Genomic DNA, 22,664 nt, shown 5'->3' with positions numbered 1-22,664 from the left:
AATACAGCCAGCAAATAGAAAGCCAGAAAACGTGAGTTACAAACCACAAAGCCAATGGTAAGCAACGGGCGGAATGCTTTCCTAGGTCAACTTTCTGAATATCCCCAAGATGTCCTTAGCAAACTAGTCAGCTACGCTGTCTGGTAGGCTACGACCTAAAAGTTACAGTAAGTAACATCCCTTGTTTTGTAGACTGAGAGGGTTACCACCAATAAGCTATTAAATGAACGTGATACCAAGAGATTTTCTTGAGAAGCAACACCGGCGCAACCTGAAGCATCAACCGTGAATAAATGGTCTGTGTGTCAGTAGTCCAGTTAGTCTACTTCTGGATCATGCCAGTAGGTTCAGCTTTGGCTACACGGAATACAACGCTAAATGGAAAGGCAGTTTCACCGAGGTCAGAAGAGCAGATCTAGAAAACTTTAGCAAATAAAACGGGGGAGCGGGCGGGGGGGGGGGGTAGAGGGGGGCGGGGAATCACAATGTGCTCCGATATTAGTCACACTTTGGCTTTCATGGAAAGGCCAACCTCACATCCATGAAGCAGAAAAAGCCTTGGAACTGTGGTGCAGTTTGTAGATGAAGTATTCAAACTTCATGTGGGTAAAACAACTATATTCAAACAACCATTGTGAAAAAGAGCTGCACGTCATCACAATGTCCAGCTTTCGGAGGGAAAACATGGCGGCCGGCTAGTTGCGGGTCGCGAGTGCACGGAGGTGGTGGTGCGCTGATCTGTGTGTGAGAGAGTTTTCTTCGCTCGGAGGATACTGGCATCGACAGGAGTGCGGAGCTGAAGCTCGTTAGCTGGGTTGGGCTGGCCTGCTGAAGAATCTTGGAGGATTTTGTTTCGGGTCTTTTTTTAGAGCAGCGGTATTGCATGGAGACGAACGCCACGGAGCCAGCAGGCGAGGACGGCAGCGAGCCCCTGGAGGCGGGGTTAGTCGATGGTGGAAGCGCCGCGGGGGAGGCGAGTCCCGCAGCAGTAGTAGCAGTCGGCTGGACAAGGGCTGCCCGGGAGGTAGGAAGGGAGAGACGAGCAGCAGCAAAAATAGCACTGAGAGCTGGTGGCGGCCGTGGTAGAGGACTGGAGCAAATACACGCTATAAACGCCAAAGCAGGGAGCAGCAAATCGTCTCCTCTAGCTGATGCCAACACCGCAGGTACGAGGGCGGACTCGGGGAGGGCCGCATATGTATTAAGGAGCGCAGGCTTGGCAGCAGCAAGTATGGCGGAGGTGGGAGATTCACAAAAACAGCCAGAAAATTTCAAAGGAGGGAAAGGGCAGACTCAAGGCAAGTCATTAAAGCGTCACAACGTAGTTTCAAGCAAGAAAACAAAGCATAAAGTAGCTCCTTACCCTTCTCTTAATACATACTTTAAAACAATCCCAAAAACGCTAATCTTGCGACCGAACATCGACAGGGTGAGTTCTGAGCAAGGGTGGCAAGGCCAGATCCTTCCATTGAGTCCCAATAGGTACCAGGTTCTAGGGGAGGATTCGGGAGGCTTGAGTCAGGGAGAAGGAGAGGAGAGTAGAGTATGGCTGACGGAGGAGAGGTGGTTAAGGCTGCAATAAGCATCTCGGGCAGTGAAGATATGGAGCCTTTGACTGTGGCTGAGAGCAAGGTAGAGGTCACAGGCGAAACGCAGGAACCCTCAACAAAAGAAGACAATTTGCACTCTGGGGGAAACAGGGTTGCCTGAGCAAGATGAGGCTAATCCAGATACATATATAGTCACCCTTCTGAGGAAATATGAATGAAGGATTCTATGTTGTGAAGGCTAATCAGGCAAGCATTCAGGCTTCATGTAACAGTTTAGAGGCCAAGTTTAGCGAACTAAGCCAGCGCACAGAGGCTCTGGAGTTAAGAGGCTAAGAAACTCTGCGAAGAGGTCGTGACCAATCAAAAGGAAATTGATGATTAAATTTCGAGATAGAGCACAGGATGGAGCGCTTAGAAAATATGCAGAGGCGTAATAATTTAAAAATCTTGAAGTTGCCTGAAAACAGCGAGGGTACAGACATAAAAAGATATGTGGCGCATCTTTTGAGCACAGAGTTGGAGCTAGAGATGGATGAGGAGACTATTTTTGCTGACATACAGAGGGTACATCGAGATCCTTTTAGGTTGAATTCTAATAGGACTAAACCGAGGAAAATCTTAATTAATTTTTTGACATATAATCTAAAAGAGAGTATTTTGTCAGTTGCCTTGAAAAAGAAATACTTAACAGTTGACGGAGCAAAAGTAGAAATTAGATCAGATCTGTCCCCAGTAACGGCGAACAGGCAATGGGAGATGGGAAAGCGAATGGAGCCTCTAAGGAACTTGGGTGCCACAGTTCAGCTTAAATTTCCGGCATTTCTTAAAGTTATGTGGCGAAATAAGATGCACTCTTTCCGTACAGTTGAGGATGTGGATGACTTTATTGAGAGATGTGCAGAGATGACACGAGATGCACCCACTCTAAATTAGGGATCATAATTGTTCCCTTTGTTATAGGCCTAAGACAACAAAGGTATAAGACTACTCGGGACTAGAGAAGCACCACCACCATCGCACTCACAAGGCCTATGGCCATGGGTAGACAGGAAGGGTTTTCCAGAGGGAGGGGGGATGGGTAGGGGGGGGGGGATTAAAAAAATAATCCTCAGAGGCCAAAGGGCCACCAGCGATGTAAAGATTAGTTGTTTTTTTAGAAAGAATGACGGGGGCTAATACGAAAGAATTAAGGATTTTGTCCTGGAATGTCAATGGGCTACGGGTGAAATCCAGGAGAATGATTATTTTCAAATATTTGGAAGACTCATTGGCTCATATAATTATTTTGAAAGAGACTCATTTAAATGAAGTAGAAAGCAAGGATATGTTTGGAACACAGAAGTGGATAGCTTATAAGTATTATACACCCCAGACTATGGTGACTAAAGGGGTTGCAATCTTAGTTAGGGAAGGGGTGCAGTTTTCTTTTGGTGCTATGGCGGCAGATCCTGGGGGGAGGTGGCTCATAGTTTAGGCCACGGTGGCTGGGAAAGATCTTGTCCTGGTTGGATATTATGGGCCAAATATTGATGAACTGGGACCTCTGGACAAATTAGCAGCCGAATTATTAAGTTTTTCTGGCAATATTGTTATGGCAGGAGACTTTAATACGGTCATGGATAAAGACCTAGATCGTTCAGGAAAGAGAGCGCAGAGGAATGTTAAGATGTCTAACAGAGTAAAGGTGCTGCTAACACAGTATGGAATGTGCGATATTTGGCATATCAAATCAGGCCAGAAGGTGGGCTACACATACTATAATCAAAAGTATAGACATAGGTCAAGGATAGATTACTTTCTGTTAGATTTAAGGATGGTGGAGCATGTTATAAGTATCAGTCATGTAGGCATACATCTATCGGATCATTCAGCTATCCTTTTACATTCGACGTTTGGCCAAAAAACGCAGAACCCGGTTTGGAGATTAGATCGTACGATTGTTAGATCAAGAAGCCATGGAGACTGTAGAAGGCGAACTGGAGGTTTTTTTGACTGCGAACATAGATTCTGCCAAGCTAGATGTGGTTTGGGACACGTGTAAGGCCTTTTTGAGGGGGAGGCTGGGGGCATTAGGGGCAAAGAAGAGAAGGTTATATTATAGAAGAATTACTGATTTGGAAGAAAAAAATCAGACAACATGAGGCAAGGATCATGGGGGAAAATGAGCAGCAGCTAAGGGACCAGGCCATTTTCGACAATTTAAAACTGAAGGCTGAATTAGTTACAGTTCTTGCAGCCAGAAACAAAGAGAGATGGGATGCTAGCAGCCTGGCACATTTTAGTTATGGAGAGGGGTGTGGCAAGCTTCTGGCATGGAAACCAAAGAAGGACTTGGTTCGAAACTTTATCAAGGAAATCAGAGTGGATGGGTCTGAAGGAGACACAGCCATTACAGACAGTGGAGAGATTGCAGAAGCTTTTTTTGAACATTTCTCCACGGTTTATAAGGAGGAGTTAGTACCAGATCCACAAGAGGTGATAGCATGGTCACAGTTAATATAGCCAATCCAATACAAACAGATTTTGAATTCAGAAATTTCACTGATGGAGGTGGAAAAAGCCATAAAGAATGGTGAGAGGTAAGGCCCCAGGGCCAGACGGTCTTCCTCTGGAGGTCTATAAGACACTGATTGGCTCAATTGCTCCTTTTTTACATCGAGTATTTAATAATATCTTTAGAGGAGACACAGTGATGCCGGAGTCTTGGAATGAGGCGGTAATAGTCTTGATCCCAAACTCCGGCAAATCACCTAAATACTTAGATGCATACAGGCCAATATCATTATTAAATAATGACTATAAATTGTTTACCAAAATTAAGTTCAAGTTCAGGCATTTGTATAGCGCGCTACTCACCCAGAGGGTCTCAAGGCGCTAGGGGAAGGGGTTCAATTATTTGTCGAATAGCCAGGTTTTCAGTTCTTTTCTGAAGGAGATGGGTGGGGAGTGAGTTCCAGGTCTTGGCAGCCAGGAAGGAGAAGGATCTGCCACCCATGGTGGCTTTCCGTATGCGCGGGACTGCGGCGAGGGCTTGATTGGACGATCTTAGTTGGCGGGTGGGTTTGTAGAAGGACAGTCGAGTGTTGAGGCATTCGGGTCCTAGATTGTAGAGGGCCTTGTGTGCGTGGGTGAGAAGGCGGAAAGTAATTCTTTTGTTGACGGGAAGCCAGTGGAGGTCTTTTAGATGTCCGGTGATGTGATCATGGCGCGGGATGTCTAATATGAGTCTTGCTGACGCGTTTTGGATGCGCTGGAGTTTTTTCTGTAATTTTGTTGTGATTCCGGCGTAAAGTGCGTTACCATAATCCAGTCGACTTGTGACCAGTGCGTGGGTGACAGTCTTTCTTGTCTCGAGGGGGATCCAGCGGAAGATCTTTTTGAGGATGCGAAGTACGTTGAAGCAGGAGGACGAGACGGCGTTGACTTGTCTGGACATCGAGAGAGAGGAGTCTAGGATGAAGCCAAGGTTACGTGCATGGTCTGTGGGTGGGGGTGCTGTGCCCAGAGCTGAAGGCCACCAAGAGTTGTCCCAAGCTGAGGGGGAAGATCCTAGGATGAGCACCTCATTATATTATGGCCGATAGATTGAGTCAAGTTATCTCGCACTTAGTTCACGAGGACCAAAAGGGATTCATGAAGGGTAGATATTTAAAAGAACTCACCTTCTCAGTGGTTGGCGCAATAGACATGGCAACAGTTTTTAACCTCCCTCTTGCTCTTATTGCCCTTGATGCCGCCAAGGCGTTTGATCGTGTGAATTGGCTTTATCTGAAGAAACTCATTCAGCATCTAGGATTAGGTCCAAGCTATACTAACACCTTGCTATCATTGTATAGCTCCCCTACCTCCAAGGTGCTTGTTAACGGCATTTTGACACCCTCTTTTAGGGTAATGAGGGGTACGCGCCAGGGATGCCCGATTTCTCCATTATTATTTAATTTGTATATAGAGCCGCTTGCCAGTAGGATTAGAGCTACGGATACAATAGCCCCCTTCAGGGCTGGCGAGTGGAATAAGAAGATTGGTCTCTATGCGGACGATATTATTTTCACTTCAAACTTGAAAGAGTCAATGGGAAACATATTTAAGCTCACTAAAGAATTTGGCAAGGTTTCAGGGTATGAAATCAACGAGAGTAAAACAGAGCTAATGGCATGGAATTTGGACACTAAAGACATTAAATGCAAGAAGGAGATGAGATACTTAGGCGTGAGAATAACGCAGAATATAGCGGACTTAACAAAAATAATTTTTGTTAGGGTAAAGAAAGAAATAGGGGCTATATTGCGAAGTTGGAGTCATCTACACCTCTTACTCTGTTTGGCCGTACTAACCTGATTAAAATGGTGATTTTACCAAAGCTTACTTTTCTGTTTGAAACAATCCCCTGGGACTTTGATAAGAAGGGGCTTAAAAGAACAAATCTCGCTTTGTAATCTTTTATTTGGGCCTCTAAGGGATCTCGCCTATCCTGGAAGAAAATTAGAAGAAGATGGGCCAAGGGCGGGCTATCAGCCCCAGATTTTTTGTTATATGACTGGGCTTTTCGTTTAAAAAAAAAATTGAGAGAGCTTATGGGAGCACCGAAGGCCACAACTATAGGGCATATCTTCTTGGCTATGTTAAGCTCGAGTAACTATGATGAGGACGGATTCTTGTATAAATTTTCAGACCCAAAATAAAAAAAAAAAAGTGAAACTGAAAACTCTACGGGAAGCAGCAGAGCTCTGGTATAAAATCAGGAAACTAGCAAAGTTGAGTTATTATGGATATAGGTCGTCCATTTGGGACACACCAGGAGCACTGTCTTGGGCAGAGGATGCATTGGCTGTCCCGTTGAAAATAGCAGGAGTAAAAACTTGGGGAGACCTATTTCCAGAGGGAAAGTTGATTGGCTGGATACAAGGGGCACAGGTGTGGGGTAAAGGGTTATCTAAATTTAAATACTTGCAGATGCAAAGTTGGGCAAACAAGTCGGACACTGTTATTGGCCTCCAGAATGACTTTGAAGACAAAATATTTTCTCCACAATCACTCAAGAAGGAAGTTGCGATATGGTATTGGGCAATGGTGGAGATGGAAGATGGCCCGTTCACATTGCCGGAACTGTTATGGGGAGATTGCTTGCCGGACATCGCTACAGAAAACCAATGGCAAGTAATGATGACTATACTTTATAAAACAGTAAAATCTGCAAATTTAAGGCGAAATGTTCTGTTTACTATCCATAGAGCCTATTGGACTCCCCGTAGATTATCAAAGTTTAAAGCTGGTGGACGGGTTGAGTGCCCAAAATGCAGAAATATAAATGTGGATGACCTGCACATGTTCGTGGAGTGCTTGAACATCAGGGAATTTTGGGAGGCGGGAAGCAACTGTTTGTCACAATCAATTGGCTGCACGATAGAGGTAAGCCCTGAATTAATTATTACTGGGAGACACGATTTACATGATAATAGAATGAACGATCAAGCAAAGCTAGTTTTTTATGGGGTTCTGCTAGCTCGTAGGGAAATCTGTAAGGTATGGGTAGAAGCTACGACACCGACACTTATGGACTAGTTAAAGAGCATGAGATACTTTGCAACACTAGATTCCAAAGGTCGGACGAACAAGAAGCATAGATTTTGGTTACTTTTTCTGCAACACTATGGGTAAGGAGTGGGCCTTCGCCTCGGTATAGTGCAAGAAACAAAGATACAAAATGAAAAATCCTATGATTAAGGCCTTGGTCTATCTCGCAGGCGTGTTGTGCAGGTCCGTCCTTCGTGAAGGCGGAGTCGGAGACCGGGCTGCGGCCTCCGGTAGGGCTGTGCCATTGTCTTTACAGGGTGGCACAGAGGATTTTGGCCCAGTGCTGGCTGGAGAGCCGCATATGCCCGAGTCTATAGCCAGCATATGAGATAAAAGCCCAGGGCGGAAACAATCGAACAATGGGTGGCGTAAAGGCTAATGAGGATTAAAAAAAAAAAATAACCATTGTGAAAAAGAAAAGAAAAAACAGTATTTCCGGTTATTATTATTTTTTTTAAAGAGGTAATTTCCTTGCAAGCTGAAATCTGCATGCTCTTGATTAATGTTGGTGTACCTTAAGGCATTAAAAGGTACCTTGGGTGAAACACACGTTTGCAGCACACTAGGTCATTACAAGAGGTCTCTTGGAAGCAATCCATATTATCTGCACACAAAAGTCAATAATGCAAGCCCATTTGGCAAGAGAAACGCATACCAACCTGCAGACATAACTAGAATCTGAAGATCAATATGTGAGTATTGTTTGTTGCCTACTCCATTTGTGAACTACGGCATTCAAGCAGGAGAAGAAAATATGGCCGACTTAACAAATAGGATATCAAAAACACCAGAAGGGGTGGTGTGTACAGGAAACAGTGAATGTCAGAGGGTTATAGATAGCAAATGGCGAAGTGAAGGAGGTGGTGATTAAAAGGAAGGCGGTGTGACTTGCAAGAGGTGCTCCTGGTTTCTAAACAAGTTATCAAAACAGAAGCAGATATTTCGGTCCTGCCAGTGCAATGCTGTACCCATGGGTACCAGCGTGTAAGATGGCCTCAAATCAAATGTTCATAGTGAGCTCCTGTAGCCTTTGTACTCTGGTGCAAACTACTCTGGTGTTTATAGTGATGAGCAGCTTCATAAAATGACAAGGAAGGTTGGAAAGGAAAACTATTAACCAAAAATAATAACCTTTAAAATGGTAACATGACATGCCTGTCATTGATACGTCAAACGAGACAAAGATGTACCATATAGTTACTGAACGCATAAAACCCGGAGCGCGGAGGGTCACTTATAACTATATTAATGATTGGTCACTCATGAGAATGGGATTATTAAAATTTGCAAATTAAGCACAAGAATACTCTGAGCACCACGGTTCCTTTTTCACACAGAGGTGTTCATAGGAATAACATACCAGCCTGCCCGCAGGTGTTTTCCATCTGGTTTTAATGTTGTGGTCTCAATTACCCCAATAAATCAGGATTTTTGCTAGACAGCACAGCTGTAAAAAAAACTCTTGAGCTATAAAACAAACTCCAAGGATTAAGGAGCACTGCTTCACAAAAAACACACTTACTGAACACTTTCATTCAACTGTTTTTCTGTAAGACAACCCTCATCTGTGCCGCTCTAACAAGATATGGCAGCTAAACTGCTTAATTTGGATCCTTGTTTTTAATCTTTCTCCTCATCCACAAAAACGTTAAAATTCTGAGCACAGTAATCTACGTCCACATGCATGCCTCTGCTGGCTAGCTTTCCAAAACTGGGAGTTATAAAAGCAAGAAAGGCTACTTGGGCACTGGCAAAATTCAAATATATGCCCTGCAAGTTTTAGGTAACTGTTTGCTTTACAACGCCCCTTCATCCGTGTCAGGGAAAACTAATATGATGTTTGCCTTCTGAGCATGCACTTGCTTCTGACAGATCAGATTAAACTAATCAGCCTTGTGGTCCCCTCTGACATCGAGGCGCATAGCCACAACTCTTCTCGGAGCCTTTCTCCAGAGAGCACTGCACGCCCGGTGCTGACAGCCACGTTTTTCCAGATACCAGGTTTACGTTAAGTATGTTAAAACCTCATCCATGCCTTGCAACTTGCAAAATGTTAAAAAGCTATGGATTCCTCGACAACGGGGATAGTATGAAGATGTTGAAAGTTTCTGCCAGGCAAACTAAAATCAGATAATCACGTTTTAGTCAGTAGGGCAAAAAAAAAAAAGTACAAACCTCAAACACGAACCGAGGCAAACTAAAAGAAATTGTTCGCACAAAAGAACATAAAGAGTAAGACCACCTGTAACAGGAGCAGTCTCCACGGGAGGGACCCAAACACCAAATGAGGGCCTAATAAAACAGATTCACGAAAAAAATGTATGAATTTACAAACGGCACGAACAGGAACTAATGAAAAGCGAATGGTGTGCTCGAAGTCCACTGAGTAGATACAGCATGTCTCAAGGAGACAGCGCATGCGCTGCCTAGCTAAGACCTAAAAATGTCAGGAAAGAGATTCGGAGCTAAGCAGAGCAATAAAAAAGAAAATCCAGTAACCTGACAGCAGGAACCACTCACTAAGGGCCAGATTTAGATTTTGGCGGACAGGTTACTTTGTCACAACAGGGACCGATATCCCGCCCGCCGGATATCCGTCCCCGTTATAACGGAGTAACCGGTCTGCCAAAAACTAAATTGGACCCCATTTTGTTTATGTTGCTAGCACATGCCGCAAAGTGCAATTACTTCTAGGCTCATGGGCACAGATGGCAACATGGTGAGGGTACAATGAATTCTTTCATGTTTTAAGGCAACAGGGAAGGAAACATACAGAGGGGAAAATAACACATTTAGATTACATACTTAGAGTTAGATAGTTAGGAATTAACCAAATATAGATTCATTGTGGGTAAATAAAATTGAGCTGTAGGTACCTTTGCTGACAATCGGGATAGAGACAGAGTCTAGAGGTCATAAGCAAGGCCATGTAACACACGGGAGAGGCATCATTTGATTTGAAAGGGTAAAAGACATTATACAGTATGCAATTGATAAATTTGTTGCAAACATGAACAGGGTAGGAAAGGAAATATATAAATGGGGGGAATTATAAAGGAAAGAATTTGACTTAAGGCAGACAGATCCATGAGCATTAGGAACCAGCATTGGCAAAGCTTGCCTTAGAGGCCTTTAAGCTTTTCCAATGGCTTTTGGCCAAAAAGCGGGGGTTGGGAGATGTGATGATGCAGCCCCATCATTTTGTGGGTCCTCACACTACCTGGGAAGCTCGACCTCACAGATGACTGCTTGCTCAGGAAACAGGCAGGATAAGCATAAGTAGCACAAGCCGAAAGTGAAGTTAATAGAGAATTGATAACTAGTAAGAAGATTAAAATAGGGAGCAAGTTAGCTAATTAAAGAGATGGACAAACAGGAGTAAAGTCATGGAAGGCGAAAGAGACAGTTAACTTGTATAAGCACTGTGGATAAAGACAAGCAGACAAAAAGTCAGGAAACATGGGAGAACAAGGAATAGACACAAAAGATGGCACAAATGAACAAAAGGGGAGAACTGGGAAAAACCAGGGGCATAGCAGTGAGCTTGGGAAAATATATGGTAGATTTGCTTATAAGACCAAAGTAAAATGAAAATAAAAAACATAGAAGAATCATGAATGAGATGACAAGGGCGAAAAGGAGAGTAACAGTAAATCAGAGGAATAAGGGAAAGAGGTAAGAACAGAGGAAAGGAACAAACCAAAGGAGCTAGGAATGTGACCAACAGACAAAATATCATCAGAAGACCCCAGAATTAAAACTGAGGAAACATAATGGATAAATAGTGTTAGGAAAATGGCGAAACAAGAAACACATGTAGAAACGGACTCAGCGAGGAGTAAAACAACTGGCAGGATGCAAGAGAATTAAATATAAAGACAAGCAACAGATCTCTCGGGCAGACTGATGCCTCGCTGCGTTTGTTGGGGTTAATGACCAGCACTAAAAACAAATGTGTCATGGTTTATTGACCTCGCATTGGTGCTTGCTAAGCGACATATTGCAATGTCATGGAAGGCCGCAAGAGCACTAACACAAGGTAACCGAGTGGCTGATTTACGGAAATGGGCCAAAACGCGGCGTGATGTCAGGTGTCCGTGGTCTTGGTGGTGGTGGTGGGGGGTGCAGACTGGATGAAGAGGCACGGGTTATGCAGAATGGAATACTTCCCTTGAAAAATTGGGCCCTTGAGCAGACGACCACCCTCCCTTAGCATCAGACGCATTGTAGTGTAGTGGTATACTGGGCATGGGTATGCGTAGGGGAAGGGCAGTGGAGGCTTGGATGAGGACTGTTGTAAGAGGGGGATGGGTCAAAACACGACACTGTACTCACACGTCACTGTAATTTTCAATATTTCAGCTACTCCTACAGCACGGTGCGCTCAAAGGGTTCTTTTTTCTGTTAAATTTAAGGCAAAGCAGTAGTTGTTTCTCAGATGCCAATAATTTAAGCAGAATTGCTATTACTTTTATATCTGCACTGCCGTTGGCAGCAGACAGGGCAGTAATTGATTACAGTTGTTAACGAGTGGTCCTGATGCATTGTGTAATGATGTCTTATGAAAACAAATCAAGAATTATGGCAAAATAAAAAAAGTCAAACAACAGCAATAGACTGAACGAACAGTTACAAAACCAAGGAACAAGAGCTTAGGGGAGTGGCAAACAAGGAGGAAGGCACATTAATTCCACAACTGGAAGCTAGAGCTGTATACGGTAATGGCCACTTACCTGATGATGTTCATGAAAGTCCCCATCATGTTTCCTGCTCCTCCACCACTTCCACCGGGGAAGCCACCCTTCATAAAGCTATTTATTAGAAACATTATGGCGTCTCAGGATGAAAGATACAAGAAGGATACAAGCAGGAGCTGAAAAAAAGAAGGGAAGAGGAGGGTCTTGTTAACGTAACTAGGTAATTCCCAAATAACATCAATAAAATCTCCGGTCACCCATAACATTAAACCACACACAAGGAACTGGCATTTGCATTACTGAAGGCTCAGGTTTTCTACTTTTTGAGATTAATACTCAATACTGTATATTTAATTCCTCCACCATGTTCACAAAAAAAAAAAAATTTCTAATCATCTTCAGGAACTGTAAACAACGTTACAGTTCTGAAGTTGGGATCATTGTGTGTGCAGTTTGTAGTGTTAAAATGAATTTTTTTTGCGTCTTGCAGCAAATTAATTTTTTTTAAATTTTCTAGCACAATTTTTGTTCGTATTTTAGGATGAATCAAGATATTTTGTGTTCTCTGCAAAGATAATCAGGTGCAAGCGCTGTGGCCCTGTATCCAGAGTCTCCGGCAACATCTACCTAAAAACTGAATATATTCTGAAAAATAGACTGTTGTTTAAAGAGCAGCGTACAATGTATTCGCCTTTAATGCACATGATTTGTCTTTTATATTTTATTTAGATATAAACACACTATCTTTGGTTTACTGTAGTGTCAAACCCCCAAATTTCCGAAGGTCTGCCCTTCTAGAGAATTTCACACCTAAACAAAAAGCATCACCAAGGCATCTATCGAAACAAAACAAAAAAAATCGAGGCACCCAATCACATTAAAGTCTCTTCAAGTGCTACAATAAACCAAGCCATAAAAACAGACCACTTCTTAGGTCGAGCCTGGGCAGCGTATGCGCTGCTTTGAGAGCCATGCTGGGTTGGTGTATGGACTTGAAGCCCCCTCACTCTCTGACCATATTTGTAATTGTACTTGTGACATTGTCCTTCGTAAATACTGGCTACCGATCCCTTAATAGGCTTGTTAGTATCGGCTTGTCTTCATTTGTAACCTCCCATGAGGACTGGCCGTTTACATCAGTTGTTACACAGTAGTCTTCTTCAGTCTGTAAGCACTATTTTCTTTAACGGTTTTTTCAACTGCAGGCCCTACATGCTTTCCTGCAACATTCAGCATGCCATGCGTGCTTTCACAGGGCGCTTTTACAAAAACAAAAGCATTTGTTTGTCAACTTGACAAACAAGCATTTTGGAGGTAAAAGCACCCCATACCACACTTTCACTTTAATAGCGGCCGCTGACCTTTCTTTAGACATGGCTTGTCTAAAGAAAGGGGCAGGGCCTCTAATAACGTGAAAGCGCAGCACGGGACGCTTGTAAACAAGCATTTGCAATCAAATGGGTCTTGCATTTTAGAAACTTTGACCAATTGTTAATGACAATGCCTTTTATTATTGCAGGTTTTTAAACACAAATAAAAGGCACTGCCATTTACAATGCCAACAGCTCAAAATCTCGAAATTGCGAGATCTATTGCATTGCAAATGCTTGTTTTTTAGGTCTCTTACTGATTACGTTTAGTTGTACAAGACCCATTATGGACCATACCAGTACTCTGGGCCAGTCCATTGCATGCCAGTGATCGGCTTTCTTGTCGGTCTCATTTGCTTACTTCTTATTCTTTGTTTTTTCCTTTCTCTTCTTGTATTTGTCCGTACCCTGAAGCATAGTTTCTTAGATATTCAGTCAATGGGAGGCTCACAGTAAGGAGAGCTAATGTCCAGTTCAGACTCAGCAATACCTCTTGGTTGGTGAAGGCGACCAACGCTACACTGTGAGCAACTGCATGCTGCAGCTTGTGGGACACCAGGTTGCCAGTAGTCACCATGCTATCTGTAGTGAAGTAGTGTGGCTCACTGGTTAGAGGCGGCAGACCCGAGAGCAGAGGACGGCCTGGGACCAGGGTTCGATTCCCGGCGCGGCAGGTTTCTGGACCAGGGTCAGCGGACTCGATAATTCTCTCGCCTCGGTGCCCACTCTGATCAGCGTTCACACTCGGCAACTCTGGGCATTAGCTTGCCTCATCTTCACTAACGGCCCCACCAGACCGCCGGGGATGCCTGGTCTCACCCTGGAGATACCCATTAAGGGACCATCTCTCAGGGAAGCCAGGAAGGGTTTCGCAGCGGTCGAAGCGCCTTGGGACCCTACGGGTAAGTAGTGCGCTATATAAATGCCTATACATATACATACATACATCTAACCCAGAGCAGTAAAAAGTTTGTATATTTACTGATTCCATGTTTCATACTGGAAAGCAGAAAATGAAACCCAATTCAAGATAGTGGCAGCATTGTAGCCTCAGAACACCATCTCTCTCAACACCACATGGGGCTTACTAGTGCTTTGTTTCTTTTTATGTACTGGATCTTCACCCTTAAAGAGAGCTTTAGGAGTGCTCTGCGGCCACAATGACTGGTCACTGACATAGCCAAACGACTGTCCGACTGGCTTGCTCTGAATCCGCAGCACGAGCAAGATGCCATCTTAGAACAATGTGAATATTTAAATTTAATGCAGTAGAAGTGTCCAAAAACTCAGTAAATTGCATGTCTGTTATTCACATGAGTTACTGTTACATGGCTGAAAATAAAGAAATTTTAAAATCAGAAACTTTGCCTATGTTGTCCAATAACATTGAAACAAAAGACTTTTTTCTCGTAGTCCGAAGTTTTGCTGCTGCTTGAATACTGTCCTCTCCCTTTATGCTTTACAACATAGCTGTGTTTTTTTAAAGGACTACTAAAAAAAACATAATGGAAATTTCGGGTTTCAGTGTAGCAATTGTGGAACGGTGGTGGGCGGAGGAGCAACGGAGAAGCTGGGTGGGTAGGGGTTAAAAAAAGAAAGTGGTGGAACATGGGAGGCAATGGGTGAAAAATGAAGGAAGGAGAAACATTGAAAGCATGGGGTGGGGGGGTTTCAATTGGGAAGCAACACACCAGAGAGGGGGGCAACAAAAAACAAGCACTCTCATACAGTATTGCAAGAAAAAGAAAAGTAGTTCCATGATGCGGAGCAGTAGAAGGATACAGATCATCCAATTAGAACAATGGTAAAGAAGCAGTGCGCGAGGAGAGGGACAAACAAGAACAGGAAGGAAAACCATCAGGTAGGAAGCAAGCAAAAGAGATGGACAAGAAAGCCAACCAATAGTACGCAATGTGCGGATGCAAAGCTCTAAGTATTGGTATGGTCTACAAAAGGTTTTCAAGAGGTCTTTGACCAAGAAGGCCTAAAAGTGTTTTGAAAAAAAAAAGCATGAACAGCATAAACATTTCATACAAAGAAACCTTGGTGCAGGCCAAACATTCTTTAATAGTATATGTAAGGAAAATAATCTTTCAACAGGTCTACCCCTACCAACCACAAACACAAGAAATGCCCAACGATAATGGTAACTCTGAACTCCATTTATTTTTCTCTTTAGAAGACTGATTATCGCCAAGTTTGTCGCCATCCTTTCTAACCCCAACATCCATCACGTTTCCATTGCACAACAGATTCTAAAGCACAAACTTCAGTATACTAGCTTGGCAAAAGCAATGGGTCTGGCCTTGGAACTCTTTTTTTTTTACATTTAGTATGAAAAAATATATAATATACAAATAAATGGTAAAGATATAGAAGCAGAAGCCCAGGCACTCAAACAATTTTAGGCTGCTGTGCATGTGTGATTAGGCACAATGCAACCAAGCAAAGTGCCAGTGGGTGAAGTGAACTGACTTGCTGCCCGTTGCACTATGCTGTGCAGTAAAATGTGAATGACTTTGAACAGACCTGGGAATAAAGAGCCTGACCCAAAGTCCTTGTAGGATTTGTGTGTGCATTTTTGCTTTGTTTTTTTATTTAATGGAATGCTAGGTAAATCGGAATATAAGACTGACAAAACCATTAGTTTAGACGGGCCCTATTTTGTCTGCCCTTCATCAGCTGAAAATGGGTGTTGGGCACCCACACACCACTTGCGTGCCTGACACATCCGAAGTGCAAAGCAACATCATTGCAAGTGGTTTGTGAGACACAGGGACAAGGCACACAGTATATACTGTTTACCATTACATGGCAACTGAACATCCAAGTGATCACCAATTATTTTTAGATGAACCTGGTCTGTTTTTTTTTTTTTAACTGCATATGGCCCACGGTAATGCGCTATATAAACTGTATCTTGTTAGTAATTATGTTAATTCTATGTCCAGTTACACTGCATTTATAAATCTGCAAAACACACAATTCTTTATTTCATATATATTAGGCAGTGCCCATAACTACATAGGCTATCTGGTGGAGGTTTGTTAGGAATGTTTCTTAGACCACATCCCTCTCAGAGGCCTCCGACCCCGCATTTTTTGTCCCACTTAAAGCAGCGGGTCATTATTAAACAGTCATCCACTCAGGTGACTCGACTGACAACGTGTAACATAGGAGGCCAGTCCCTGCCTCACTAAGGAATGTTACCTGGCAACGTTCTAACCTCTGACATGGCAGGCTGCCACGCCCAGTCAGTGCCTAAAGCATGCGTTTCTCTTTCATGAGATATTTTGCTGCATTCCAGCTAGAAAGGGTAGAAAGCCCAACTATACATACACCAAAGAAAATTCGTACAGGCAACACAATGGACGCAATACAGGCAACCTCGAGCAGACAGAATGCTGCGACCAAGTTCTGTGGAAACGAGAGTGAAGTACTCTGGATCAACCAGAAAAGACAAATGGGTGGGGCTTGAGCAGTATTTAGTCAGGTTTCGCGTGAACACACAGAACAAATACTGCAGGGGCAATGGAAAGCCACACACAAGCAAAGGAAACCTAATTCATAGGCAGCATACAGCAAAGGATTCAGCGACTGCACAAGCACTCTTGTGGGCCAGTGGCGTGCAGACTTTTAACTCACACAATTACAACCAGAAGCAGTGCATGTTTCCCTCGCAAGCAATAGGTACAACATAGGATGCTTTACTGCAAGCGCCACCCTCAAGCACATACATGCTCAGGGAGGAAAACAACAGTGCAAGCTTGCCTCACGATTAGTATGCATAATCAGCAACTGCATATTCACCTCCAAAAGACAGCTAAAATAGAAATAAACAATGTGCCTGTCTCCTTCAAAACAGAACATGAGAAGTACAACAATCACGAATAAAAAAACCACAATGCAGAAGCAGCAGTGCAGGACACCCACCCGATTCATAGAACAGGAGCCAATGTAGAGCACACAGCATAAACAAAATCAAGCACTGGCAAAGCAATCAAGTCAGCAACTTCGTGAGTTTTGTCCTTGCAAGAAAATCCCACAATGAAACAACATCTTGTCTTCTGCTGGGATGATTCTCTCAATCTGAAATCTCCATACACACAAATATATTAGCACGCTCTGCTCTGTTATAAAGCATCTCCAAGTGTAATCCAGTCATATCCATCTTGACCGCCTCATTCATTGATCTCTTGACTTCCACAAACTTGGCAAGCAGGTCTTTAGTGATGTATTTAATTCAATAATTTCTTCTCACAACATCCACCATCAAAATGTGATGAAAGATAGTGAGGTTAGAGCTTTTGGATTATTCAACACCCCAATGTGTATCTTTCATCAGCGATTAATGGTCATATGTTTAGTATATATATATATATATATTCACTGAAAAAACCATAGGTTATAGACCATATATAGTTAGGAATTAGCATTTACAAAACCTTGAAAATTCACTGAAAAAACCATAGGTTATAGACCATATATAGTTAGGAATTAGCATTTAAAAAACCTTATTTTACTCACACAAAACCATTGAAATTCCATATATAGTTAGTTGCACTAACTATATATCGCGCACCTGCAATCCACTGCTGATGATGTCACATATTACATCATTCATGACATGGTCAGTGACATCACTGATGACATCACTGATGACATCATCTAGTGTGTGTGTTTTTGTAAAGTTTAAATACGTTTTACATATTGAAGAATGACTGGATGTATGGAAGACTGAGTGTGTGTGTGGCTGGCTGGGAGGTGTGTGACTCTGTGCATATCAATGTGTACTTGTATCAGTGATTGTATAAGAGAGTAAGTATGTGTTAGTATATGTGTGAAAAGTATGGTGTTCTGTGTTTAACTATAAATGAGGAAATCGAAGTGTGATTGATTCTTTACAGGACTGACTAGGTGTATGAGTGCATATGATAGTGTTCTAATAATAAGTGACTGTATGTATGAGTAATTGTATGGGTGAATGAATGAATGTGTGTGTAGACGTACGAATCAGTGAGTGCGTATGTAGTAACTGGTATTGGTGTGTCATGATGTCATCAGTGATGTCATTTGAGATGTCATCAGTGATGTCATTTCAGATGTCATTAGTGATGTCATCAGTGATGTCACTGAAGTATGGTGTTCTGTGTTTAACTGTATAGATGAAGAAATGGAAGTGTGATTGATTCTTTACAGGACTGACTTGGTGTGTGAGTAACTCCATGGATGAGTGGCAGTGTGTGACTGTCTGCATAGGTGTATGAGTGCATATGATAGTGTTGTAATAATAAGTGACTGTATGTATGAGTGATTGTATGGGTGAATGAGTGAATGTGTGTGTAGACGTAGGAATCAGTGAGTGCGTATGTAGTAACTGGTATTGGTGTGTCATCATGTCATCAGTGATGTCATTTGAGATGTCATCAGTGATGTCATCAGTGATGTCATTTGAGATGTCATCAGTGATGTCATCAGTGATGTCACTGACCATGTCATGAATGATGTAATATGTGACATCATCAGCAGTGGATTGCAGGTGCGCGATATATAGTTAGTGCAACTAACTATATATGGAATTTCAATGGTTTTGTGTGAGTAAAATAAGGTTTTTTAAATGCTAATTCCTAACTATATATGGTCTATAACCTATGGTTTTTTCAGTGAATTTTCAAGGTTTTGTAAATGCTAATTCCTAACTATATATGGTCTATAACCTATGGTTTTTTCAGTGAATTTCAATGGTTTTTTAATAGCAAATATCATAAGCTGTCGAATGTCAAGTACGTGGTAAGTGAAAACATTTTCGTGTTTATGCACACTGATCTGCTTTGAATGGTGCCCCCCCCCCTCATTTCTATTAGGAGTACTCTCTCTTTGCAGATAGTGAAAGGTAGTTAACGCAGGTCTTTGCCCCCATTGTAATCCGTCGTGCCTGCTTCTCTCTCCATTTGATTGATTGTTATCCAAGTATTTACTGTTTTAGAATTAGTTCTCTTTGGTTCATTCTCTATTTACAAACAAACAGAGTCGCAATACTCTGTTTAGTCTTTGCAGATAACGAAAAATCGTGTAAAAAAAAAAAGAAAAGGAATCGAGCAAAATCAGTAGGCCACTAATGGGATCTCTTTTTGACCTCGCTAAAATAGAAACATTAGGAACAACCCCTCATGACAAATACAAAACTAGTGAGATGAACTGAACTCCACACAATGATGGCTGCAAAACAGCTCTGCTCCGCCACCCACCCCGCCCAAAATAACGATAAAGAACGGCTGCCATGATTGGTTGCGGAATGACCACGACGGAGCTACGAAATGGTGCTGCTCTCATGCTAACCCCAGCTTCAGTCTGAAACATCCAGAAACACTGTAGACTACCAATTCGATCAGTTCCGGTAGCGCCCCAATGTAACCCGGTAGAGAAGAACTAGCCCTCCCCTCTTTGACTGATGGTTCTTGTTGCCTGTCCCTTCTGTTGTCATTTAACAGAACTATTTAGCCTGCTGAAAGGGGTTGTGTTCCGACCGCTGGTTGGTGGAGACATTTTGACTATATTCTGTACCTGCGTTGTCGCGTAATGCGTCATATGACGCGCCGCGTTAGCGCATCCGGAAGTCATCCGGGGCGCGCAGCGCGTAACGTAAGCATAACAAGTCATGTGACTTGTTAATAAAACTTTTCATTGGTTCATTTTACTTTTCTTATTGTATTGATGAAAGGCTTGGTCATATGACCTAAAAATTACGCTTTTCATTACTTCCGAACATTATTTTTTCTTAAATATATGTTATAATGTTCCAGGCTAATGTACTTTCCCGGAAATTTTACAACTGTCCTGCAAGTAAAATATATTCTTTTTTCGAGAAAAAGAGCGTTTCTTCGTCCCATGACGGAGCCGTTGAGCAAAAGAGGGTCGACCTGCTGTCTTAGTCGCCGATACGCCTGAATATGAGATTCTTATCGATCACTTTATGTTGCAGGAATAGAAAACACAACAGCCCTTGACCATTTATCTTTACTGCGTTCCTTCGTATTATACCTTTTACCCTTCATGTAATTGGTCTGCTTTATTTCACTTGCCTTTTAATGATTCTAAAACAGTGACTATTATTAAAAACTTTACCAATGTATATACTACTACCATGTTTTCTTTTAAAAACCTTTATTGTGAAAATTTCATTATACAAATACGAGCCTATAACCACGTGGGCCGGCCACGGAGCAAACTGTAATCGTATATGATGAATAGACATTTACACTGTAGAGGAACGTAACGGGCGGGCCATTAGGTTGCAAGAACTAAGGTGTCTAACAGTTACGGAATCGGTGGACGTACATTTTATAATTAAAATACGACAGGGCCAGTTACAATAAAATTATCTAGATATACATTTGCGGGCAAGTACCATGGGTGACGTTAATTCGAACTTTCAACAGTACAGTAATCAATAACACATCAGAACTTAATATCAATAGGGATGTCGAAATATTCAATCAATTCTCGTCCCCGCCCGCCATGTGCTTCAAAACTGCATACGTATCTCGTGATTTCAAGGTTCTGCAACCAGTACACAACAAGGAGTTACGAGTCCCATTTATTCTGGCGCCATTTTGGGCGAGGACGGGCAGGTCCAGGATATAGTCAAAATGTCTCTACCAACCATCGACTATGATGATGTTCATATGCTGTATTTATTAGAGTAACACTCAGATGTCCACATGAAATAAATTTGCCACAATCTAAACATGTCATTTTAATCTTTCCAAAGTTCTTCTAAATATTTGGGACCGTTTCCCTTGCCTCTGAAGCTCTCAGTGCCACTTCTTTGATGAATGTACTAGCAGGTCAGGGGTTCTCCTCCAAATCTCTCTTTTATGCAGCACTATAATTAATTGGTGCCACCTCTCCATATGACGATGCATGGTATAGTTACCACAACTATATTTTTTTTCGGTTCCTCTAGAGAGTTCATCGTGGCAGATGAAGCGTGTAACGTACCGGGCATTTACCTTTTTTTGCATGTACAGGAAAGGAAAAAAAAAATCGAGCGTCCGAGTTCTAAGGTGTCCCAGGGCCATTTTAGTGGACCAGGCCCAAATCCAAAGAACAGGCCGCCATTTTGAGAGTCCTGTTGCAGCCGCCTGTCGCTGTAGCATCAAGAGCAGCCGAAACTCAGCTGAATGGCAACTGAAACGGTAAAGGGGCGCCCCACTACAGCAGACGAGCCAGGCCCAAATCCAAAGAACTGCTATCTCACAGGCTAATGGGGCGACCCACGCCGAGTTTCAGCATTGTAGGATGACCACACAAGTACAGCAACTTGCTAGACATCACCTCGGTGCCATCCGGATCTCGGCGCCCCACTGCAGATGAAGTGCCTCTCAACTATGAAACCACCACGGTGACATCCGGATCTTGGCGCGTTGTGCTGCCTTCGGCCTATTCGCACATCGGTCCGCTACTGACGCCATCTCACAGGCTAATGGGGCGACCCACGCCGAGTTTCAGCATTGTAGGATGACCACACCAGTACAGCAACTTGCTAGACATCACCTCGGTGCCATCCGGATCTCGGCGCCCCACTGCAGATGAAGTGCCTCTCAACTATGAAACCACCACGGTGACATCCGGATCTTGGCGCGTTGTGCTGCCTTCGGCCTATTCGCACATCGGTCCGCTACTGACGCCATCTCACAGGCTAATGGGGCGACCCACGCCGAGTTTCAGCATTGTAGGATGACCACACCAGTACAGCAACTTGCTAGACATCACCTCGGTGCCATCCGGATCTCGGCGCCCCACTGCAGATGAAGTGCCTCTCAACTATGAAACCACCACGGTGACATCCGGATCTTGGCGCGTTGTGCTGCCTTCGGCCTATTCGCACATCGGTCCGCTACTGACGCCATCTCACAGGCTAATGGGGTGACCCACGCCGAGTTTCAGCATTGTAGGATGACCACACCAACTTGCTAGACATCACCTCAGTGCCATCCGAATCTTGGCATCTCAACGCCTAGTGGTATCTTCCATACAAAAAATATTGTTACGCTGCCTTTGGCCCCATTCGCACATCAGTCCGCAACTTAGACATCACCTCGGTGCCATCCGGATCTTGGCATCTCAGCGCCTTGTGGTGTCAGTCAGAAAATATTGTTGTGCTGCCTTCGGCCTATTCGCACATCGGTCCGCTACTGACGCCATCTCACAGGCCAACGGGGCGCCCCACGCCGACTTTCAGCATTGTAGGATGGCCACACCAGTGCGGCAACTTGCTACACACCACCTCGGTGCCATCCGGATCTTGGCATCTCAGCGCCTTGTGGTCTCTTCTACACCGGAAATATAGTAGAAAATATTGTTGCGCTGCCTTTGGCCCCATTCACACATCAGTCCGCTACTGACACCATCTCACAGGCCAACGGGGCGCCCCACGCCGACTTTCAGCATTGTAGGATGGCCACACCAGT

The 22,664-nt window shown here is 43.3% G+C and overlaps 1 protein-coding gene across 1 annotated transcript in view; it reads right to left on the bottom strand.

Moving 5' to 3' along the window:
* Positions 1-22,664, bottom strand: part of CAPNS1 (calpain small subunit 1) — a 149,088-nt gene that overhangs the window by 50,390 nt on the left and 76,034 nt on the right. Inside the window, exon 2 of the mRNA XM_078661115.1 lies at positions 11,858-11,997. Coding sequence (XP_078517241.1) covers positions 11,858-11,952 — 95 coding nt within the window. The 5' untranslated portion in view covers positions 11,953-11,997. The remainder of the gene's footprint in view (positions 1-11,857; positions 11,998-22,664) is intronic.

Source organism: Lissotriton helveticus, chromosome 9, assembly GCF_964261635.1.
Source record: "Lissotriton helveticus chromosome 9, aLisHel1.1, whole genome shotgun sequence".
In the NCBI taxonomy this organism is placed as follows: domain Eukaryota; kingdom Metazoa; phylum Chordata; class Amphibia; order Caudata; family Salamandridae; genus Lissotriton; species Lissotriton helveticus.
The sequence above is the reverse complement of the archived record's forward strand: the minus strand, read 5'-3'. Positions and strand labels throughout refer to the sequence as shown.